Consider the following 24,672-nt stretch of genomic DNA (forward strand, 5'->3'; position numbering starts at 1 on the left):
GTATACTGTAAAAGGCACTGTGCGTGCGTCCGTCCGCCCATGTGCGTCACGCTTTATTTTAAAGGCTTCCTGCTTTTGTAGGATAATAAAAATGGTACCGGGTGAGAAAGGGTACCCTGTCACTGTAGGCGTAGGGTGACTGACACAATCACCTCATCACTCTAGGGGAGAGATGTGGAGGGTGACGCAACCACCCTATGAATAATAGGCTAGTTCATCTTATGGCTAAGCTCATTGATCTGTCTCTCTCAAAAAAGGTGGTTCCTGGTTGAGGTAGTCTCCATTGAGTGCTCTCTGGCAATCAAGTCTATCACTACAAATGACATCGCGTACAATTCTCCATCAAAGGAACAAGTCCCTACCTCATCCCTGTCAACCTTGCAGCGCCTACCCAACTTCCCAACCTATCCTACCACCACCAGCATATCGGTACTTTTCTACTGGAGAAGGCCCAGAGGTTTTGGTTGGCCTAGACATTGCCTCCAATATAAGCCTAGATGCAAAGAATAATCCACTAAACTTGAGACTTGTTTTGAGTGTGCTTCCAATGGTAAGCAGAGTAATGTAATGCCATACATAATCAGACAGGAAGTTGTTTATCTTTTCTAATATTGGTGTACCCGAACAACAACCGTGCATACTTATCAAAACGGCCTCAGCAAAGCAGTTTTTGAGTTAATTGTGCCTTGCTCACACTTAAGCTTACAACCTCGGGCCTTGTTGTATCTTGTAGAATGGCTGTGTTGTTAAGCTTCATCTCACCGACTGCAATTTCCACAAAGCATCTCTCTGTGAAAGGACTTGCTGCTGTTTGGGAAGTAGAACTGCGTCTGGAGTATCATGCATCCTGTGTCCAGCATCACACCGGTGTCCTCGGCCTGCACGGCCAATCCTACAGCACAATATCCGCCCAATGTCTTACTACCAAAGAAAAACGAACAACACCGCCTAAAATAAACAAATGGTGTGCAGCTGTTTTGATGAAAATAATAATTCATCACATACTTCGTGAAAATATCAACTTGCGGAGCGATTGAACTAAATACGCGATGCAATAACTCATGCATTGAAGGATGATTGAATAGTTGATCAAATATCCCATGAATATGGCATGGAAGTTATTGACTTGGAGGATAATGGAGGAAATATATGTATTTACCTGTATTGTACCAGCTGGGTAGAGTGAGTTTGTAGAGAAGCTGCTGCATCATGGACCTGTTCATCAGGAGACAAGCAGGGCCTTTCCAATGAAGCAAACAAAAGCTACAAGTTAAAAAGGAAGACTTAGTTCAGCGCAATAGGAGTTGATCGCAAAGCATTATTGGCATGGCTGTGCCACTCGTGCATTGCCCTCTGCTGGTTAGGCCATCATCTGGTTATGTTAGGCCAAACCCAGGCTAGACAGCTTAGATGCGAGTGCGCGTACTTCTAGGCCATCCCATCTTCACACTAACTTGGTGAGACGACAACCTTGACTCAGTTCCTGGAAATTCTGGAAACATTACTCGATGGCCTACTTTAGAAGACTTCACATTTTGTTTATCATGCAATTTGAAATGTTCTCAAAACTTTCATGCCGCCTGTTGATCGTGTTCCCATGGCCTTTACTTATAAATTTAAGTTTGCAGTGGTTTGTGCATTAATATTGTTTAGTGAATGGATCAACATTATTTGGGAAACATTATAGCAACATTTGCAGTCAATTCCACTTTACACAAATGGAGATTCAATCAAATTGTAGATAAAGATCCCAATAAAGTGGATGAGTAGTGTATATCTGTGTGGGGTATTGACAAAGTTTCCAAAACATGTACTTATGCTCAGAATGAACATTTCCTCCATACTCTTACAGGATTTTCTTCTCATCCGCACAACTCCCATCCCCACGCTCCCTCCTGTCCCCTTATAAAATCCACAGTGACATGCTAATGAGTGAGTCTTAGTTGCATCTGACTATAATTCACCAAATGTCCGTCTGTTCCACGGTACCGCAAAAACGGCTGAACTGATCGCAACGAAATTTTGGGTGGGTAATCATGGGACCCCCTGGAGTAAAATAGGCTATATTGTTTTTCCATTTTTTTTCTTCCAATTTTTCCAAACACGATGGAATAATATTTAGCGATTTGAACAAAGCCTGGTGTAGGCCCAAAGCCTGGTGTTGGCTTAGCGGTTAGGGTGCCAGCTTGAGATCCTAGGATCCTGGGTTCGAATCCCGGTCGATCGCTGAATTAACACCAGGGGGGTTGACTCAGCCTGTCATCCTTCCGAGGTCGGCAAATTGAGTACCAGTTCACTGGTAATTCCCTGTGTGTCGCAAAAGGCGACTAACAGGGTTGGCGGCAGGAAGGGCATCCGGCCGTAAAACATTGCTTCAAAAAGGGGACCACGGTGCCCGAAAAAGGCCAACCCCTGCTCTGCAGGGAAAAATGGCCTTTAAAGGTGGTTGTTTTTTGTTTTGCTGATATGAACAGTGATGTGGCTTTTATTGAAATTCTACAAATACTGTTTAGATTTTGATGATTTGCGTGTGATATGATTTAACGGATGTTTATATAAATCGTTTAAAATAAAAAGGCCTTCAATTTCTGACATTTTGCCTTTTCATTTGGGCCTCCCAATTGAAGCCCCGCCCATAGGGCGGGTACCGTTGCTAGTCAGCATAATGCATCTTTGATTTGGAGCGCTTCATATTTTTTTGGGCTTTGGAGATGCTGGCCTATAGGTACACACACTCACCTCTAAGCAGTCTAGACTGGGTTTGAGTCTCGAAGCCATCTGGCCTGGATTCATCAATGCGTGTGCAGTCCTTTGGATGGACGTTAAACGGTTGTCCCATCTGCCAGAATTCGTCGGTGGACGTTAAATACCCCACGGTGTCCTTCGTGAAGAGTAGTCGAGCTTTTGCCAGCACCCTGAACAAATTCCAAATCCCTGCCCTAACCAGCAGAGGGCACCGCATCAGCAGCACAGCCACGCCCTCAGTCAATGATGCTACCTATTTCCTAATCTCCCTGTCCTTATTATTGCTTTTTGAAGTTTGGTTGCTTACCATGCTGTTGCAGACAACCACCACGTGAGGCTCAGCAGGTCTGATATTCGTGGCTGCAAAAGAACGATTCACAGGGTACGAGTTAAATTCAAACATTTTCAGCCACTCTATGGTATATGATTTAATTAATCAGGCTTTTCAATCAATAGTAAGTATCTAGGTATCAATTGTAACAATAGTATATCCGACCTTTGAATTACTATTGAAATTGATAAAGGTAGCATCACCTTCATAACCATCCCTGCTGCTTATATTATCTGTATACAGCACGAGGAAAAATCACTTCTGCTTCGCTACGAAACTCCATGCTGGATTCTTTGGTTTTAACCTCCGATTAAAATGAGTGAAATGAATCATTTTCAAAATTTCGAATTATTCTCACTCAGAATTCAACATCACTGTAATGTTGTTTAAACTTTCTTTATAGAAGAAGAAGATGATGATTTGTAATACCGGATACCATTGGGGGCGCTATACGATACAAATTTACATTGAGAGAATTGGGGTCTTTCTCTCACCTTGAACCCCCTCCCTCAGATATGCTAACCTGACAGAAACCATACCTGGGGTACCCTTAGGCAACATACAAAATTTCGTTGGATTTGGTTCAGTAGCTTTTTAGTTTTTGAAGCATATATAAACAATTCATTTTATATTATAGATATAGACACACACATATGCGCATTATTTTGTAACTCCTGTATCGATGATGCAATGATGAGCAGAGTGTCTAGGAAGGAGGGATAAAGGAGGACGTCAATGCAACTCACGATGTAAGTAGATCGGTGAGCAGCTCCGGCATCAGGCTGCGGTCCGGGCTCGCATGGAGCAAGGTAGTCATAGGATTGGACCCGACTAAACAAGCCGATATCAAGCAAACCTTGCATCAAGTGAGGGTCTGACTCTCCTAGAAATATACCTGTCTGAAGGGTGGTAGAAATACAGATGGTGACATGTACAAAATAGTGCATATTCCCATCACATGACAGCTGTAATGTTAGCAGATCTGATATTCTTAACCACACTATTTATTGTAGTGGGGCGGCTTAGCCCAAATATTCAAAAGAATTGTGCATTTTGTGAAACAAGCACCAAATTTGGCACAAATGTACATTAATATGTTGCGAACATTTTCAGATATTGGGCCACTTGAAATTCCGTAATTTTTTTTTTCAATTTTTTTCAAATTTCGTAATTTCAAATTTTTCGGATGACACCGTCACAATTTCGGTCTTCGAGGCCGGCCGATAGGCAAAGTGTGACCGGAAGGGACGAGGTTCTCCTGACCACGTGGCCCTCGATCTGGGAAGCGAGAGGCGTTCCATTAGTGGACGCGCCCCTCACGCCCGACTTTTGGGCGGCCCCGGCAGGCCGTTTGTTTTGACGTTCCGTGACAGGCCCCGCACCCCCACCTCCGGGCCGACCGGAAGCTTGTGCTGAGTACATCATACCTGAACAACTCAGTGAGGCAGAACACAGCAGTGCACACCAGGGTGACCCCTTCAGTGCATAAACCAATTAACCTGTCCACTGCAGGGCATATAGAAATGAAGTTATTTTCTGCATATAATAATAATATAAGTTCAGTTCTATATAACAATTTCTGTTATCACCACTACCACTACAACTACCACTACTACAAGCTTTGTCTGGAATTTTGTGGACTAACAGACAAACAGACATACAGACAAGCTGGGATCAAAACATTACCTCCTTCCACCATTGAGTGTAGAGGTAAACATCATGGAAATTATATCATGCCCTAGATTTAATTCATGCTTACCCGTGTATTTGCTTCACTGGTTCACAAGGTCTTTTGCATACATGTAATTCAGACTCTCGTCTTCATTGCTGACCACACAATGTTCGCAACATATTAATGTACATTTGTGCCAAATTTGGTGCTTGTATCACAAAATGCACAATTCTTTTGAATATTTGGGCTAAGCCACCCCACTATATCGGCCGGCCTCGAAGACCGAAATTGTGACGGTGTCACCCGAAAAATTTGAAATTACGAAATTTGAAAAAATTTGAAAAAAAAAATTACGGAATTTCAAGTGGCCCAATATCTGAAAATGTTCGCAACATATTAATGTACATTTGTGCCAAATTTGGTGCTTGTATCACAAAATGCACAACAGGTTTGCTATGCTGCTACACTATTGGGGCCTTCATAAAATTATCCTTTTGTATGTATCTACACCAACCAACCCTTTCCATCTGGGCCCACTAATGTCAGAATGCTTCAATTTCGTACATCTCTCCCTTGTGGTTGCTGCTTCTCATCTCCAGCTGTTGTCTGCCATCCCCACTGATGGGAACCCATAGTCTTCCTGTTAAGCTCATCGCCATTGTGTCTCCATCCTTGAACATACCCGCAGGTTTTGCGCCTTCCAAAAAGGTTGGTGGCAGTTAGTCAAGTACATCTCTGGAACAAGTTCCTTATTCGTTCCTTCATGTTTGTTCATCCGGTGTCATGGTGCACATCACGTATGCCAAGGCTGGCTACCCTCTGTTTTGGTGGAAATTACTCACCTATTTTGACTCTTCCACTAGTCCTGACAGTATCAGTGCCACCATACTCAAAGACTAAATGGAGAACTAGTCTTAATCGTGAATGTTAATGTCGTTCTGCAATTGCAGACAGGTAGAACAAGGGATGGAATCTACAGAACGTTGATTGACGTACGCTAACTTCTGTAAGAAGCAAGGAGATGGTGACGTTTCAGGAGTTAATCCTTCGTCAGAGCAAAATAAGGAGAAGGTATATGGGGTGAAGGTTGATATTTTGTGGGAGAAAGTCAGTGGCACATGCATGAGTGATAAGTCATGGATCAGGATGCATATGGAATGGGAATATCTCATTTTGATACCATGACCCTCCTTGGGTGTTACCAACCTTTGATGAGCATTCTGTTGATTCCATCCATCATACTCAAAAATTGCTCATCTGCCTTGTCTACTCGGCTTCTCTGCTATTTTCCCAAATATTTTCCAATGGCCACCAGCCTGGATTATGGAAAATTGCCAAAGTTACCCTAATTCTTAAGAATGGCAGTAAAACTGACCTTTTGTAACATACACCAGTTAGCCTTCTCATCATCAGAAAAATAATGGAATGATTGGTTGCAGTCGATCTCAAGACTCATCTTTTCTCAAATTCCCCGATCCCTAAGCAGAAGTTTGGCTTCCACCCAGGTCATTCCACTTTGAATATGTGCCAGAAATAGATGGATTTCCACAATCTCAAACAAAAGACCAAAGCTATCTCACTGGACATCTCCGACATTTTATTGTCTGGCAACCCTGCCCTGATTTCCAAAATTATCGGTGAATGGCTCCAAGCTTCCCTCCGAGACAGTCCATCAGATTTCCTACGTGTCCGCATGCAGTGGGTCGCTCCTGAAAAGGATACTATCCCAATACTGTACCGCTAGAGTCCAATGTCCCTCAATGTAGTGTTCTGGGACCATTCCTGTTCTTGATCTACATCAATCACACATCAACGTCATGACTCAACTATGTGCATGGTAGTTCCTTCCACACCCTCCACCTGGAAAGCTGCAGCCAACATCCCTCCCTGCTGATCTCGAGAAAAGAATAAATTGGTCTTCTACATTTATCTTCTTATTGCAAAATTACACACATTATTACTTTGTCCTTCTGTAAGGACAAGCAGTCAAATCCCCTAATTATTTTCTGTGACCCATAAACGGATAGGTACAGTTTTCAACCCCTAACGGAACTGGGTGATTCTGAGCTTTCCCTGACTGATCTCGGCCTTGAAAATTTGCACACGCATACATCATCACGTAATGAACACGATGCTAATTTTTTTTTCATAATATGCTAATTTGCCTAATTATTGCCTAATTCTATTGTTCTATAATTATTCAGTATGTATTAGACAACATGCTAAAACAATCAGAAGAAATTACAGGCCAATTAATTTACACCATCAGTGTCCTAATGCATGTATCCCTTATTCACATGTGCTTGTTGTACATAAACAGGCAAAAATTGAAGTTTTTTTTTTTTTTTTTTAGGACATGTGACACCTACTAATTGCCATGTGACACCTGAAGGGTAAGTCCAATTTGGACGTACAAGTATCAAAATGTGCGCAACCCCAGTGCAGTTAGACATAAAGCTCCTGCACTTCACTATCAGCTACCACTTGTTTTAGGAAGATAATATCTCCAAGCAGGCCTCCAAAGCTGGTTACTTCCTTGTACCTCTCTCAAGTGCCAAGTCCTTCCTCTGCCATCCTCAGGTTATACCGGTGTACAAATCCTTAATCCGGAGTGTCATTGAATCCGGCTCTCCAGCGTGGACTGCTGCTGCCACCAATGAGGCTCTGTGGTTCGAATTTTGCACCAGGAAGTTGAGCATCAGGTTGTAATTCTTACTCACCATAGGCAGGTTGGCGGCCTTGCAATTATTTGTTGCCTCTATTCTGGTCTTGCTTCTCTTGTGCTCTCACCTTGCCATCCAGCTCCTGCCCTTCCAAGTTTGCATGCATCCTGCCAGGAACCATTTACTTGTTATCCTCCCCGAGTCTAGACTCGACGCTCACCTTCATTCTTTCACATTCCTCTTTTCTTCTCGGTGGAACTGTCTTCCTGTGTCGTTCGTCATGAGCTCCTCCCTACATTATTCCAAGTCTGTTGTGCACCACCGCTTCCTGGTTTCTCCCATTTCCACTGCTGAGCTTTATTGCAGCTGCTGAAATCCTGCTCTCACCTTTCAACAATTCCCTTTCCTTTTATTGTGGTGTAAGTTTTTTCTTGTTGTCCCACTGATTTTGCTTTACTCCATTTTGTCTGATGATTAATCGCCCTATTGTTCTCCTCTTCCCTGAGCCGCAATACCTGTATTAATTAAAAGATCTCTTCCCACATGTATAAAGTGTGATCATCTTCCCAAATTTCCTACCCTCTTGACTTCCTCCAATACATTAAATGAAATGTCCTCATCTCTGTTCTTATCACATTTCTTGATATCAGACATGACCAGTGAGTAGGTAGGTCAGTCTGTGATAGCAGCAGAGCACAGTGGTTCGATACTCTCTGTAATTTTACTGTATCCTGCCATGAAGTTCTATTGACCAATGGCTGGATGACTTCTTATTGGAGTTAGTTCAAGTAGTTTCTGCATGGATGCACACACCATGTGCTGTGTGAAACATTAAATTTCCACTTTTCTCCCCCAAATGGTTTGACAACGACCTAAATGTGAGCATACACGTTTACCCAATTTGCTGGATGAAACAAGTGGTGGTTTTATTTCCTGTGTGACTAAAGCAGTATATGCCATCCCAAAACATGTCACATACCGGGTGGGCCAAAAAATCCCCCAAAAATAAAATAAACCACCTTTGGAGGCCATTTTTCCCCACAGAGCAGGGGTTGGCCTTTTTAGGGCACCGTGTTCCCCTTTTTGAAGGAATGTTTTATGGCCGGATGCCCTTCCTGCCTCCAACCCTGTTAGTCGCCTCTTGCGACACACAGGGAATTACCAGTGAACTGGTACTCAATTTGCCGACCTTTGAAGGATGACAGGCTGAGTCAACCCCCCTGGTGTTAATTCAGCGATCGACCGGAATTTGAACCCAGGATCCAAGGATCCCAAGCCAGCACCCTAACCGCTAAGCCAACACCAGGCTAGGCCAAAAAAAAAATCCAAACGCAAAACAAAATCCACAAACATTCATTTTTTTCCTGAATTATGGAAAACTTCAGGAATTTGTGCTACACTTTGTGTGACACAGGTGCACCAAATATAACCGTAACTTTTAAGACTTTAGTTTGACACTCGGTTGATCACATGCTCCAAATGTCCACTGAACGTGCGCTGAATACAGATTTGAACACGATGGGCGAAATTGTGGCTCACGCGCTGACGTTTGGCAAGTGGGTAGGACCTAACTTTCTCTGTGATTGTTTGTTTCAGCTCAAAGATGCTTCTAGGCTATTCTTGTAGAAATTATTTTTGAGATATCCCAAAAGATAAAAATCTAGTGGGCTCAGATCAGGAGAATGCGGACACTACTTGACACTGAAGCGTCGGCCAATCACTTTCTCACCAGAGTGGCTTGTCACCCACTCACAGGACTCATTTGTGGTGTGAGGGGTTGCCCCATCCTGCTAAAACCATCACTGGTCTTCTCCTCGAAAGTTTCTCCTGTGACCAAAGAGCAGCCCAAAACTCATTCAGCACTTAAATTTAGCACTCGGAGTTGATTGCTATGGCCAGAGTTGATTGAATGTAAAGGTCTCTGGCGAACCTCATCGGGTGATACTGTGCCCCAGTTGACATTGTCCCTTGAGTCGACTTAGCCGTTAAGCAAACGTAAGCCTTGAGAACCAAATGTCATTAAGAAAACCAGGCCGCTCCTCAATTTTCTCCACAAATCACCGAGCCATTTCAAGACACTTCTTTTTGTCTGGGTCAGTGAGTTTGTGTCTGAATTGAATTCTGCATGGATAAAGTTTCATGTCATCATGGAGAATCCTCCTGAGATTTAACACCGTCCGTCCAAGTTCTTGACTGCAGCGGCAAAGCGACTTTTTTTGGGACTGTTTCAGACCGACTGTTTGACCCTCTCAATGACCTCAGGAGTTTTCGGTGAAGGGCGTCCAGAATGAGTCTGTCTGGTTGTTGATTTTGAATGTAAGTTGTGCTAAGTTCCTTGCTCTCAAAATGTCTCCATGCATTTTAATATTCTCTCTTTGCATGGAAGGTCTCTGCACTTAAATATTGTCTTGAACTTTCTTTGATTTTGGATGAAGGATTGTGTTTCGAAGTAGGTTTCTACAGAAAAAGCCTTTTCTTCATTTGTCTAATGCATCATTTCCTACAGGAGGGCCTCATCCATCATTATCTGAAATAATATGAAAAATAAATGAATGGTGAATAAAACGGAGGGTAAGGAGTTTTTTTTTGGTAAACCTGGGTACCATACATTGTGTCAAGGAAGAATTGTACATGTATTTCACCACGACATGTCTGTGCCTTTGGCCAATTTTAAATGTAATACATGTCATTGGCAAGTGGCTGGGTAAAGTTACAGGAAGTAGAGCTCAGCTGTGTGAGTGTCGAGTGAGTGGAGAAGCCTTTGTAAAGTCTACTCATGTATGCAGGTTGTCTTGCATTGAACAAGGTTATGTACAATTCCAAAGAACATGCGGGATGGCCTAGACTCTAGAGGTATGGCCAAGTAATGTTAACCCCAGCCAAGTTACCAAGTTACACCTGTGCACACTACAATGCAGTAAAGAACAAGCAATATATTGGCAAGTGTGTGCCAAACTTAAGAGTATATTATGTTATTGGCACTTTTTGATGCCATGCCGAAGGAAGCAATTTGCATTTTGGCTTTTTCGCTTCCAGGTGAACTCCTAGAACAATGGATGCCAGCATGTGTAGTAGAGTTCTGTTGATTTAGAGTCATTGTTTACCGAGTCGAGGTATATCGTGTTTTCATCACACAAAATGCAGACTATCTGAAAATGACTGCCAGCGAGCAGTCATTGTGAACTGTCTATAGGAACCAATTATTTATTACAGATACAAAATGGAAGAAGTTTTGACCCTCAACCATCCCATTTTTATCTACAATGAAAGTAAACGATGTATAAGGAAGTAAAAAAGACACACCTGCTCTATATCCTGATTGGATAGGATGATAAATCCTCCATCATCCACGATTAAACACTTCAGAATCTGGAAAAGAATGAAAGGAAGATGTAGAGGAGATAAGAAAAGTATCAGTCGGTCAGGATCAAAGGATCCCATCAGTAAATGATCAAAATTATTGGAAAGGGCAGATTATGAGGCTGTATCCTGCAGAGATAAGACTATTCAAACATCATGAAAAGCTACTATAATGCAATAAATAATTTGTAAAACTTTTATAAAAAGAGGTATAATTTGATAGTTGTTGAAATCTTCCAGTTGAGCATGTCAGTAGTGACTGTCCCACCTTGCTGTGCGATTGACAATCCATTTCACAATCATTCCATCTCGGACACTAAAAACAGAGAAGGTAGTTAGCTGTATGTCAGTGTCATCATTGTTGTGTGTTAGAGCTATTTATCACTCATACAAGTTCTGAATCACATTTCCTGGAAAAGCAATTTGTCAAATGCACTTGTAAACATTTTATGAACCCCAAAGTTAGTACGGAGATCTCCAAAATCTTGAAACATCAGGAGGATCACATCAGGTCCCCTTTGAAATGCAATTCTGTATTAATGTGAGACATGTACGTATAATGTTGCGCTCTGCCGTCTCATGTGCGGATTTTACCTTTTGCCCGACATTTCTGCCTTCTGAGAGATTTGAGGCGAGACTCCGTAACTTGGAAACCCAGGACTCGGGGTTAAGCCGAATCCCAACGACTGCGGAAAGGAATTGGAGGAAGTGAGTGCAATGTTGTAGTTTTTAGAGAAGCAGTAGTTTAATTAACATCGCCTCCTTATTTCAAACAAGCCAATTGTGTGTGTGGTTAAAAATCAATTTTGCTGATACGTTTTAAAAAACCAAACTGCGAATAATTAAGAGTTATAAATCAACATGTTAAGGAGACATTCATTCTGTAGAACACCAAAGTCCACAGCAAAAAACAAGGAAAAAAGAAAACCAGGCTGCAGTTTAGGCCTTACTGTCTCTTTTTGTGGCATAGTCTGTCTCTGTTTGTGGAATAGTCTGTGTCTGTTTGTGGAATAGCCTGTCTCTTTTTGTGCAATAGTCTGTCTCTGTTTGTAGAATAGTTTGTGTCTGTTTGTGGAATAGTCTGTCTCTGTTTGTGGAATAGTCTGTCTCTGTTTGTGGAATAGTCTGTCTCTGTTTGTGGAATAGTCTGTCTCTGTTTGTGGAATAGTCTGTCTCTGTTTGTGGAATAGTCTGTCTCTGTTTGTGGAATAGTCTGTCTCTGTTTGTGGAATAGTCTGTCTCTGTTTGTGGAATAGTCTGTCTCTGTTTGTGGAATAGTCTGTCTCTGTTTGTGGAATAGTCTGTCTCTGTTTGTGGAATAGTCTGTCTCTGTTTGTGGAATAGTCTGTCTCTGTTTGTGGAATAGTCTGTCTCTGTTTGTGGAATAGTCTGTCTCTGTTTGTGGAATAGTCTGTCTCTGTTTGTGGAATAGTCTGTCTCTTTTTGTGGAATAGTCTGTCTCTGTTTGTGGAATAGTCTGTCTCTTTTTGTGGAATAGTCTGTCTCTGTTTGTGGAATAGTCTGTCTCTGTTTGTGGAATAGTCTGTCTCTGTTTGTGGAATAGTCTGTCTCTGTTTGTGGAATAGTCTGTCTCTGTTTGTGGAATAGTCTGTCTCTGTTTGTGGAATAGTCTGTCTCTGTTTGTGGAATAATCTGTCTCTGTTTGTGGAATAGTCTGTCTCTGTTTGTGGAATAGTCTGTCTCTGTTTGTGGAATAGTCTGTCTCTTTTTGTGGAATAGTCTGTCTCTTTTTGTGGAATAGTCTGTCTCTTTTTGTGGAATAGTCTGTCTCTGTTTGTGGAATAGTCTGTCTCTGTTTGTGGAATAGTCTGTCTCTGTTTGTGGAATAGTCTGTCTCTGTTTGTGGAATAGTCTGTCTCTGTTTGTGGAATAATCTGTCTCTGTTTGTGGAATAGTCTGTCTCTGTTTGTGGAATAATCTGTCTCTGTTTGTGGAATAGTCTGTCTCTTTTTGTGGAATAGTCTGTGTCTGTTTGTGGAATAGTCTGTCTCTGTTTGTGGAATAGTCTGTCTCTGTTTGTGGAATAGTCTGTCTCTTTTTGTGGAATAGTCTGTCTCTTTTTGTGGAATAGTCTGTCTCTTTTTGTGGAATAGTCTGTCTCTTTTTGTGGAATAGTCTGTCTCTGTTTGTGGAATAGTCTGTCTCTGTTTGTGGAATAGTCTGTCTCTGTTTGTGGAATAGTCTGTCTCTGTTTGTGGAATAGTCTGTCTCTGTTTGTGGAATAGTCTGTCTCTGTTTGTGGAATAGTCTGTCTCTGTTTGTGGAATAGTCTGTCTCTGTTTGTGGAATAGTCTGTCTCTGTTTGTGGAATAGTCTGTCTCTGTTTGTGGAATAGTCTGTCTCTGTTTGTGGAATAGTCTGTCTCTTTTTCTGGAATAGTCTGTCTGTTTGTGGAATTGTCTGTTTCTTTTTGTGGAATAGTCTGTCTCTTTTTGTGGAATAGTCTGTCTCTTTTTGTGGAATAGTCTGTCTCTTTTTGTGGAATAGTCTGTCTCTTTTTGTGGAATAGTCTGTCTCTTTTTGTGGAATAGTCTGTCTCTTTTTGTGGAATAGTCTGTCTCTTTTTGTGGAATAGTCTGTCTCTTTTTGTGGAATAGTCTGTGTCTGTTTGTGGAATAGTCTGTCTCTTTTTGTGGAATAGTCTGTCTCTTTTTGTGGAATAGTCTGTCTCTTTTTGTGGAATAGTCTGTCTCTTTTTGTGGAATAGTCTGTCTCTTTTTGTGGAATAGTCTGTCTCTTTTTGTGGAATAGTCTGTCTCTGTTTGTGGAATAGTCTGTCTCTGTTTGTGGAATAGTCGGTCTCTTTTTGTGGAATAGTCCATCTCTGTTTGTGGAATAGTCTGTGTCTGTTTGTAGAATAGTCTGTCTCTTTTTGTGGAATAGTCTATCTCTGTTTGTGGAATAGTCTGTGTCTGTTTGTGGAATAGTCTGTCTCTGTTTGTGGAATAGTCTGTCTCTGTTTGTGGAATAGTCTGTCTCTTTTTGTGGAATAGTCTGTCTCTGTTTGTGGAATAGTCTATCTCTGTTTGTGGAATAGTCTGTCTCTGTTTGTGGAATAGTCTATCTCTGTTTGTGGAATAGACTATCTCTGTTTGTGGAATAGTCTGTCTCTGCTTGTGGAATAGTCTATCTCTGTTTGTGGAATAGTCTGTCTCTTTTTGTGGAATAGTCTATCTCTGTTTGTGGAATAGTCTGTCTGTTTGTGGAATAGTCTGTCTCTGTTTGTGGAATAGTCTATCTCTGTTTGTGGAATAGTCTGTCTCTGTTTGTGGAATAGTCTATCTCTGTTTGTGGAATAGTCTATCTCTGTTTGTGGAATAGACTATCTCTGTTTGTGGAATAGTCTGTCTCTGTTTGTGGAATAGTCTGTCTCTGTTTGTGGAATAGTCTGTCTGTTTGTGGAATAGTCTGTCTCTGTTTGTGGAATAGTCTATCTCTGTTTGTGGAATAGTCTGTCTCTGTTTGTGGAATAGTCTGTCTCTGTTTGTGGAATAGTCTGTCTCTGTTTGTGGAATAGTCTGTCTCTGTTTGTGGAATAGTATATCTCTGTTTGTGGAATAGTCTGTCTCTGTTTGTGGAATAGTCTATCTCTGTTTGTGGAATAGTCTGTCTCTGTTTGTGGAATAGTCTGTCTCTGTTTGTGGAATAGTCTATCTCTGTTTGTGGAATAGTCTGTCTCTTTTTGTGGAATAGTCTGTCTCTGTTTGTGGAATAGTCTGTCTCTGTTTGTGGAATAGTCTGTCTCTGTTTGTGGAATAGTCTGTCTCTGTTTGTGGAATAGTCTGTCTCTGTTTGTGGAATAGTCTGTCTCTGTTTGTGGAATAGTCTGTCTCTGTTTGTGGAATAGTCTGTCTCTGTTTGTGGAATAGTCTGTCTCTGTTTGTGGAATAGTCTGTCTCTGTTTGTGGAATAGTCTGTCTCTGTTTGTGGAATAGTCTGTCTCTGTTTGTGGAATAGTCTGTCTCTGTTTGTGGAATAGTCGGTCTCTGTTTGTGGAATAGTCTGTCTCTGTTTGTGGAATAGTCTGTCTCTGTTTGTGGAATAGTCTGTCTCTGTTTGTGGAATAGTCTGTCTCTGTTTGTGGAATAGTCTGTCTCTGTTTGTGGAATAGTCTGTCTCTGTTTGTGGAATAGTCTGTCTCTGTTTGTGGAATAGTCTGTCTCTGTTTGTGGAATAGTCTGTCTCTGTTTGTGGAATAGTCTGTCTCTGTTTGTGGAATAGTCTGTCTCTGTTTGTGGAATAGTCTGTCTCTGTTTGTGGAATAGTCTGTCTCTGTTTGTGGAATAGTCTGTGTCTGTTTGTGGAATAGTCTGTCTCTGTTTGTGGAATAGTCTGTCTCTTTTTGTGGAATAGTCTGTGTCTGTTTGTAGAATAGTCTGTCTCTGTTTGTGGAATAGTCTGTCTCTGTTTGTGGAATAGTCTGTGTCTGTTTGTGGAATAGTCTGTCTCTGTTTGTGGAATAGTCTGTCTCTGTTTGTGGAATAGTCTGTCTCTGTTTGTGGAATAGTCTGTCTCTGTTTGTGGAATAGTCTATCTCTGTTTGTGGAATAGTCTATCTCTGTTTGTGGAATAGTCTGTCTCTGTTTGTGGAATAGTCTGTCTCTGTTTGTGGAATAGTCTATCTCTGTTTGTGGAATAGTCTGTCTCTGTTTGTGGAATAGTCTGTCTCTTTTTGTGGAATAGTCTGTCTCTTTTTGTGGAATAGTCTGTCTCTTTTTGTGGAATAGTCTGTCTCTGTTTGTGGAATAGTCTGTCTCTGTTTGTGGAATAGTCTGTCTCTGTTTGTGGAATAGTCTGTCTCTGTTTGTGGAATAGTCTGTCTCTGGTTGTGGAATAGTCTGTCTCTGTTTGTGGAATAGTCTGTCTCTGTTTGTGGATAGTCTGTCTCTGTTTGTGGAATAGTCTGTCTCTGTTTGTGGAATAGTCTGTCTCTGTTTGTGGAATAGTCTGTCTCTGTTTGTGGAATAGTCGGTCTCTGTTTGTGGAATAGTCTGTCTCTGTTTGTGGAATAGTCTGTCTCTGTTTGTGGAATAGTCTGTCTCTGTTTGTGGAATAGTCTGTCTCTGTTTGTGGAATAGTCTGTCTCTGTTTGTGGAATAGTCTGTGTCTGTTTGTGGAATAGTCTGTCTCTGTTTGTGGAATAGTCTGTCTCTTTTTGTGGAATAGTCTGTGTCTGTTTGTAGAATAGTCTGTCTCTGTTTGTGGAATAGTCTGTCTCTGTTTGTGGAATAGTCTGTGTCTGTTTGTGGAATAGTCTGTCTCTGTTTGTGGAATAGTCTGTGTCTGTTTGTGGAATAGTCTGTCTCTGTTTGTGGAATAGTCTGTCTCTTTTTGTGGAATAGTCTGTGTCTGTTTGTGGAATAGCCTGTCTCTTTTTGTGCAATAGTCTGTCTCTGTTTGTAGAATAGTCTGTGTCTGTTTGTGGAATAGTCTGTGTCTGTTTGTGGAATAGTCTGTCTCTGTTTGTGGAATAGTCTGTCTATGTTTGTGGAATAGTCTGTCTCTTTTTGTAGAATAGTCTGTGTCTGTTTGTGGAATAGTCTGTCTCTGTTTGTGGAATAGTCTGTCTCTTTTTGTGGAATAGTCTGTCTCTTTTTGTGGAATAGTCTGTCTCTTTTTGTGGAATAGTCTGTCTCTGTTTGTGGAATAGTCTGTCTCTGTTTGTGGAATAGTCTGTCTCTGTTTGTGGAATAGTCTGTCTCTGTTTGTGGAATAGTCTGTCTCTGTTTGTGGAATAGTCTGTCTCTGTTTGTGGAATAGTCTGTCTCTGTTTGTGGAATAGTCTGTCTCTGTTTGTGGAATAGTCTGTCTCTGTTTGTGGAATAGTCTGTCTCTGTTTGTGGAATAGTCTGTCTCTTTTTCTGGAATAGTCTGTCTGTTTGTGGAATTGTCTGTTTCTTTTTGTGGAATAGTCTGTCTCTTTTTGTGGAATAGTCTGTCTCTTTTTGTGGAATAGTCTGTCTCTTTTTGTGGAATAGTCTGTCTCTTTTTGTGGAATAGTCTGTCTCTTTTTGTGGAATAGTCTGTCTCTTTTTGTGGAATAGTCTGTCTCTTTTTGTGGAATAGTCTGTCTCTTTTTGTGGAATAGTCTGTCTCCTTTTGTGGAATAGTCTGTCTCTTTTTGTGGAATAGTCTGTGTCTGTTTGTGGAATAGTCTGTCTCTTTTTGTGGAATAGTCTGTCTCTTTTTGTGGAATAGTCTGTCTCTTTTTGTGGAATAGTCTGTCTCTTTTTGTGGAATAGTCTGTCTCTTTTTGTGGAATAGTCTGTCTCTGTTTGTGGAATAGTCTGTCTCTTTTTGTGGAATAGTCTATCTCTGTTTGTGGAATAGTCTGTGTCTGTTTGTGGAATAGTCTATCTCTGTTTGTAGAATAGTCTGTCTCTTTTTGTGGAATAGTCTATCTCTGTTTGTGGAATAGTCTGTGTCTGTTTGTGGAATAGTCTGTCTCTGTTTGTGGAATAGTCTGTCTCTTTTTGTGGAATAGTCTGTCTCTGTTTGTGGAATAGTCTGTCTCTGTTTGTGGAATAGTCTGTCTCTGTTTGTGGAATAGTCTGTCTCTGTTTGTGGAATAGTCTATCTCTGTTTGTGGAATAGTCTATCTCTGTTTGTGGAATAGACTGTCTCTGTTTGTGGAATAGTCTGTCTCTGCTTGTGGAATAGTCTGTCTCTGTTTGTGGAATAGTCTGTCTCTTTTTGTGGAATAGTCTATCTCTGTTTGTGGAATAGTCTGTCTCTGTTTGTGGAATAGTCTGTCTCTGTTTGTGGAATAGTCTGTCTCTGTTTGTGGAATAGTCTATCTCTGTTTGTGGAATAGTCTATCTCTGTTTGTGGAATAGTCTGTCTCTGTTTGTGGAATAGTCTGTCTCTGTTTGTGGAATAGTCTATCTCTGTTTGTGGAATAGTCTGTCTCTGTTTGTGGAATAGTCTGTCTCTGTTTGTGGAATAGTCTGTCTCTGTTTGTGGATTAGTCTGTCTCTTTTTGTGGAATAGTCTGTCTCTTTTTGTGGAATAGTCTGTCTCTTTTTGTGGAATAGTCTGTCTCTGTTTGTGGAATAGTCTGTCTCTGTTTGTGGAATAGTCTGTCTCTGTTTGTGGAATAGTCTGTCTCTGTTTGTGGAATAGTCTGTCTCTGTTTGTGGAATAGTCTGTCTCTGTTTGTGGAATAGTCTGTCTCTGTTTGTGGAATAGTCTGTCTCTGTTTGTGGAATAGTCTGTCTCTGTTTGTGGAATAGTCTGTCTCTGTTTGTGGAATAGTCTGTCTCTGTTTGTGGAATAGTCTGTCTCTGTTTGTGGAATAGTCTGTCTCTGTTTGTGGAATAGTCGGTCTCTGTTTGTGGAATAGTCTGTCTCTGTTTGTGGAATAGTCTGTCTCTGTTTGTGGAATAGTCTGTCTCTGTTTGTGGAATAGTCTGTCTCTGTTTGTGGAATAGTCTGTCTCTGTTTGTGGAATAGTCTGTCTCTGTTTGTGGAATAGTCTGTCTCTGTTTGTGGAATAGTCTGTCTCTGTTTGTGGAATAGTCTGTCTCTGTTTGTGGAATAGTCTGTGTCTGTTTGTGGAATAGTCTGTCTCTGTTTGTGGAATAGTCTGTCTCTTTTTGTGGAATAGTCTGTGTCTGTTTGTGGAATAGCCTGTCTCTTTTTGTGCAATAGTCTGTCTCTGTTTGTAGAATAGTCTGTGTCTGTTTGTGGAATAGTCTGTGTCTGTTTGTGGAATAGTCTGTCTCTGTTTGTGGAATAGTCTGTCTCTTTTTGTGGAATAGTCTGTCTCTTTTTGTGGAATAGTCTGTCTCTTTTTGTGGAATAGTCTGTCTCTTTTTGTGGAATAGTCTGTCTCTTTTTGTGGCATACTGTCTCTTTTTGTGGCATACTGTCTCTTTTTGTGGAATAGTCTGTCTCTGTTTGTGGAATAGTCTGTCTCTTTTTGTGGAATAGTCTGTCTCTTTTTGTGGAATAGTCTGTCTCTGTTTGTGGAATAGTCTGTCTCTGTTTGTGGAATAGTCTGTCTCTGTTTGTGGAATAGTCTGTCTCTGTTTGTGGAATAATCTGTCTCTGTTTGTGGAATAGTCTGTCTCTGTTTGTGGAATAGTCTGTCTCTGTTTGTGGAATAGTCTGTCTCTGTTTGTGGAATAGTCTGTCTCTGTTTGTGGAATAGTCTGTCGCTGTTTGTGGAATAGTCTGTCTCTTTTTGTGGAATAGTCTGTCTCTGTTTGTGGAATAGTCTGTCTCTTTTTGTGGAATAGTCTGTGTCTGTTTGTAGAATAGTCTGTCTCTGTTTGTGGAATAGTCTGTCTCTGTTTGTGGAATAGTCTGTCTCTTTTTGTGGAATAGTCTGTCTCTTTTTGACTCTTTTCTTTTTGTCTTTTGTCTATTCTTCCCAATATTCTGTCTTATTTGCTACTCAAATCCTACTATTAACTTGCAATCGGTCACTGGCTTTGACACCAATACATTTTTTTATTACGGACCATTGGCATCAAAAAGATACATATATCGAAAAGTTTTCAAATAGAGCACCCCGCTGCCATTGAAGCATTTAAATTGCATCGGATGCGGCAATAAAAACTAATTGTTGCTCTCAACTTGTTGGCTCGATGACAGAAGAAGCCATTTGCATTTTTGCCGTCCCCATCCTTACCCAGTTTACAATCCTGTGCAGGCACAGGCAACTTGCTAGTGTCTCCAAATGGCATTCATTATTTTTTGCATTTAATCCTGTCAAAGTTTCTCTCAAGCCTGGACTGCTTCTTCTATGCTCCTCTCAGCTCTTCTGGTCATGTCCTTGTGAACGTGTTTGTCTCTTCAGCAGTCTTCAGAGAGCAGCCAAGGTGATGATGTGTATGGCATTTTTGCAAGGCAGAATAGTCTGGTCAGAATCCACCATCTCTCTGCCAGTACTGTTCATTAACCCCTTGGCTGTGGCTATCACCAGTTTAAGTTCTGAGAAATCCTTCCTCAAAAAACTGCTTATTTCTGTCACCAGTTCTTTCCTTCATGCTTCCAACTGTCCTATTAAACATCCCAACCCTGATACACTGAGGTATGTGGCAAGGTATAATATTTAAAAAAGCAGTTTTCAATCTCCACCTGAAGGACAAACACAACTGAACCTAAAGTCCATCCCCATTGTCCGAAACCAGTCTGCACCAGCCTTCCAGAGCAAACCCTCAAGCTTACATGGTGTCAAATCTCTTAAATCTCCCAACAACCTCCAAAGCCTGATGGCAGCTGGTTACATCCATCTCCAGTACACATTCATCTTATTTATTACCATCACTTCAAAAAAGATGAATTTCTTAACACTCTACTGAAGGAGCTGGGGCTCCCACGTCGATCGGAAGAATGGACGCGACAAAAAGCTGGAATTCATCCGAGTTGCTTTAATCAAACCAAACACTCAGGCACTCTGAAAAGCCCGTTTATCGGGCAGCAATATATATACATATTATCCCGGAGTGTTTGCCCAGGAAGGGCGAGAGGGGGCGTGGCCCAGCGTCCTGGCTGCGGCCTGGCAAGTTGAGGGCGAGCCTGCCCGGGCGTCCTGGACGAGCCCGGCATGGTGATCGCTCCGCGTCCTTGATAGGTGCAAGGCGATTGTGAAAACCCAGCGGTAGCCGCTACACATGTCCCCCCAGAATCGACTTGCACCGGCAGGGTCAATTTGAGGGGGGTCCTGATGACCCGGCCGAAGCGACCCCTGGCGGGTCGTGGGAGGGGGTCCGGTGTGGTGGTGGGCGGTCGAGTGGGGGGCACCGTGGACGGGGGGCGGCCTCGCCGCGGCGGAAGGGCCACCCGTGGTGGGTGGTCGACGTCCACGTGCGCCGGCTTGAGGCGGTCCACCGCAATCCGGTCCGACCTGCCGCCGATGTCGATGACGAACGACTTGTCGTCCCGTCGCAGCACCCGGAAGGGCCCGTCGTACGGCGGCCGGAGTGGCCCCCGATGTGCGTCGTGACGCACAAAAACATACTCCGCTGTGCGAAGTGCTGGGGGGACGTAGGACTGGGGGTCACCGTGGTGGGATGTTGGCACGGGGGCAAACCGTCGGGCGGCCTCCTGGAGGTCCGAGCGCTGGTGAGCTGCGGACCAGGGACTGGTAGCGTCGGGCACAAATTCGCCCAGGACGCGTAGCGCCTGGCCATAGACAAGCTCGGTGGTGGATGCCTGGAGGTCCTCCTTGGGGGCCGTGCGGAGGCCCAAAAGGACCCACGGCAGCCGGTCGGCCCAACCGCCGTCTTGAAGGCCGGCCATGAGCGCGGCCTTCATGGAGCGGTGGAATCGCTCGCACAACCCGTTTGCTTGGGGGTGGTAGGCCGTAGTACGGTGGAGCTTGACCCCCAGGTTGCGGGCGACCTCGCCCCACAGCTCGGAGGTGAACTGTGGTCCGCGGTCTGACGAGATGTCCGCCGGTGCGCCGAAGCGGGCGACCCAGGTGGCGATGAAAGCCTGCGCCACGTCGGCGGTGGTGCTGGAGACGAGGGGAACGGCCTCCAGCCACCTGGTGGTCCTGTCCACCATGGTGAGCAGGTGTGTGAACCCCCGTGACGGGGGGAGGGGCCCACCAGATCCACGTTGACGTGGTCGAAACGTCGTTCGGGCACGGTGAAAGGTGCCAGCGGGGCCTGGGTGTGTCGGTGGACCTTGGCCCGTTGGCAGGCCGTGCAGGTGCTGGTCCAATCGCGGACGTCCCGACGAAGGCCGTGCCAGACGAATCGCGCCGACACCAGCTTCTGGGAAGCTTTCCGGCCCGGGTGGGAAAGGCCGTGGAGGGAGGCGAAGATGCGGCGTTGCCAGGTGACGGGCACGATGGGGCGAGGCTGGCCTTGGGAGACGTCGCAGAGCAGGACAGTGTCCGCGAAGGGGATGTCGGCCAGGCGGAGGCCCGTGTCCGCCGCCCGGAGGGCTTGCACCGTGGTGTCGGTGGTTTGGTCCGCCGCCATAAGCGCAAAGTCCACGCTCAGGTGGACCGCGTTCGCGCTGGCCCGGGAAAGACAGTCGGCCACGGCGTTGTTTTTGCCGGCGACGTGCCGGATGTCCGTGGTAAACTCCGACACGGCGGAGAGGTGGCGCTGTTGGCGGGCCGACCACGGCTCCGTGACCTTGGCCATGGCGTAAACCAACGGCTTGTGGTCGACGAACGCCGTGAAAGGTCGGCCCTCCAGGAGGTGGCGGAAATGGCGGACGGCCAGGTGTAGACCGAGGAGCTCCCGGTCAAACGTGCTGTATTTGCGCTCGTTCGGCCGGAGCTGCCGGCTGAAAAAAGCGAGTGGCTGCCAAACCCCGTTCACCCATTGCTCATGTACGGCGCCCACCGCGTAGTCGGAGGCATCCGTGGTGAGGGCGATGGGAGCGTTGAGCACCGGGTGAGCGAGCAGTGTTGCGTCGGCGAGGGCCCGCTTTGAGCTTTGGAAGGCCGCATCCATTGCTGCGGACCAGGCGATGTCGTGCTTGGCCGGCTTGCCCCGGAGGGCTTCGTAGAGGGGCCGCATGAGTTGAGCAGCGCGGGGCACGAAGCGGTGATAAAAATTCACCATTCCCAGGAATTCCTGCAGGGCCTTTATGGTGCGGGGACGCGGGAACATGGTGATGGCCTCGACCTTGGTTGGCAGCGGCACGGCCCCGTTCTTGGTGATGTGGTGGCCCAAAAAATCAATGGCCGTCGTGCCGAAGTGGCATTTGGCCGGGTTGACGATGAGGCCGTGCTCGCTGAGGCGCCCGAACAGTGTTCGGAGGTGGAGGAGGTGCTCGGCCCGGGACGTGCTGGCGACGAGGATGTCGTCCAGGTAAACGAAAAGGAACGGCAGGTCACGCAGCACGCCGTCCATCAAGCGCTGGAACGCCTGAGTTGCGTTCTTGAGACCAAACGGCATCCGCAAGAATTCGAATAAGCCGAACGGCGTGATGACTGCCGTTTTAGGGACGTCGGCCGCCCTGACAGGTACCTGGTGATATCCCCGTATGAGATCAATTTTCGAAAAAATGACCCGTCCCGCCAGACGGGCGGAGAAGTCTTGGATATGCGGGATCGGGTACCTGTCGGGGGTGGTAGCGTCATTGAGACGGCGGTAGTCGCCACACGGGTGCCATCCACCCCCCGGCTTTGGCACGATGTGCAGTGGCGAGGCCCACGCGCTATCGGAGCGCCGCACGATGCCGAGGTGCTCCAACGCGTCGAATTCGGCCTTCGCCACGGCGAGCTTGGCTGGGTCGAGGCGGCGGGCCCTGGCATAGACCGGCGGGCCCGTGGTTGGTATGTGGTGCTCGATCCCATGCCGTACTGCGACGGCCGAAAACGTCGGCCGCGTGAGGGCCGGGAACTCCGTGAGCAGGCGAGCAAACCCGTTCGCCGCCGGGACGGCGCATGCCAGCTCGGTCGGTGCGGAGCTGCTCAATGTGCATACCAGGGAGCTGAAGGTTTCGGCGTTGATTAAACGACGCCGTTGGACGTCCACCAGCAGTCCGTGTGCACAGAGGAAGTCGGCGCCTAGCAGAGCCATGGGCACGTTTGCGGTTACAAACGTCCAAGCAAAGCGTTGGCCGCCGAAGCAGAGGGTGACGTTGCGCGGGCCGAAGGTGCGGATGGTCGATCCGTTGGCCGCAACCAAGGAGGGGCCGCAAACCGCGGATTGCCTGTCCTGGTCAGAGGCGGGTATGACGCTCAGTTGGGCGCCGGTGTCGCACAGGAAGCGCCGTCCGGACGCTTTATCCGTGATGAACAGTAAGTTGCCCGTGTGGCCGGCGCTCATGGCTGGTAATGAACGCCGGCCCGGCCGTTTCCCGGCCTGCCGAAGGTGCACGGGGGTCGGCATGTCCGGGCCTTCTGTCCGAACCTGGCATGATAGTAACACCACGCTTGGTCAGGTGGAGGCCCCGGTCGTCGTGCTGGAGGTGGTCGGCTCGGTGTAGCGGCCGCCAATTGCGTCGGCAGTTCGGTCGTCGACCGTGCCGGGTGCTCGGGCGCCATGGGTGTTGCGTCGGACGGCGGTGGGTCCCATGTCGCCGCTGCGATGCGCTGTCCTGCGGCGGAGATCTTGTCGGCTTCTCTGGCAAGGGCCCGGGGATCTGTGATCGTCGTGCTTGCCAGGGCGAGGCGTACCGGGTTAGGCAGCTGACGGAGGAACAGCTCCCGGAACAGGAATGCCGGAGAGTGCTCGCCGAGCAGTGAAAGCATGTAGTCCATTCGCTCGGAAGGGCGCGTGTCGCCGAGCTCGGGCAGGTCGAGCAGGCGCCGTGCGCGCTCCGCCGATGGGAGGGCGAAAGCGTCGAGGAGAAGCTTCTTAATCGCGCCGTATTTGTCAGCGGCTGGCGGGCTCTCGAGGAGGCTCAGGGCGCGGGCCGCGGTGGCCGAACCGAGCGCTGCTACCACATGGTGGAAGCGGGTGTCGTCGGCCGTGATGCCTCGCAGGGCGGACAGGGAATCCGCCTGTGCGAACCAAACCGCCGCGTGAGCCTCCCAGAAGGTAGGCAGTTTAAGGGCGACTGCCGTGTCCATGTCGGTAGGTCACCAATGAAGGAGCTGGGGCTCCCACGTCGATCAGAAGAATGGACGCGACAAAAAGCTGGAATTCATCCGAGTTGCTTTAATCAAACCAAACACTCAGGCACTCTGAAAAGCCCGTTTATCGGGCAGCAATATATATACATATTATCCCGGAGCGTTTGCCCAGGAAGGGCGAGAGGGGGCGTGGCCCAGCGTCCTGGCTGCGGCCTGGCAAGTTGAGGGCGAGCCTGCCCGGGCATGCCCGGGCGTCCCGACCGAGGCCTGGCAAGTTGAGCGCGGGCCTGCCCGGGCGTCCTGGACGAGCCCGGCATGGTGATCGCTCCGCGTCCTTGATAGGTGCAAGGCGATTGTGAAAACCCAGCGGTAGCCGCTACACTACTGT

General features: G+C 45.6%; 1 protein-coding gene across 1 annotated transcript in view; it reads right to left on the minus strand.

The window, feature by feature from the left end:
• The window catches only part of LOC137436297 (voltage-dependent calcium channel subunit alpha-2/delta-2-like), a 208,918-nt gene that overhangs the window by 27,008 nt on the left and 157,238 nt on the right, over positions 1–24,672 (minus strand). The window contains exons 26-32 of the mRNA XM_078786300.1: positions 11,366–11,457; positions 11,040–11,087; positions 10,715–10,780; positions 3,823–3,975; positions 3,053–3,105; positions 1,160–1,215; positions 763–892 (exon numbers count right to left, since the gene is read on the minus strand). Coding sequence (XP_078642426.1) covers positions 763–892; positions 1,160–1,215; positions 3,053–3,105; positions 3,823–3,975; positions 10,715–10,780; positions 11,040–11,087; positions 11,366–11,457 — 598 coding nt within the window. The remainder of the gene's footprint in view (positions 1–762; positions 893–1,159; positions 1,216–3,052; positions 3,106–3,822; positions 3,976–10,714; positions 10,781–11,039; positions 11,088–11,365; positions 11,458–24,672) is intronic.

Source organism: Myxine glutinosa, chromosome 11 (assembly GCF_964187855.1).
Source record: "Myxine glutinosa chromosome 11, kmMyxGlut1.1, whole genome shotgun sequence".
NCBI classification, from domain to species: Eukaryota; Metazoa; Chordata; class Myxini; order Myxiniformes; family Myxinidae; genus Myxine; species Myxine glutinosa.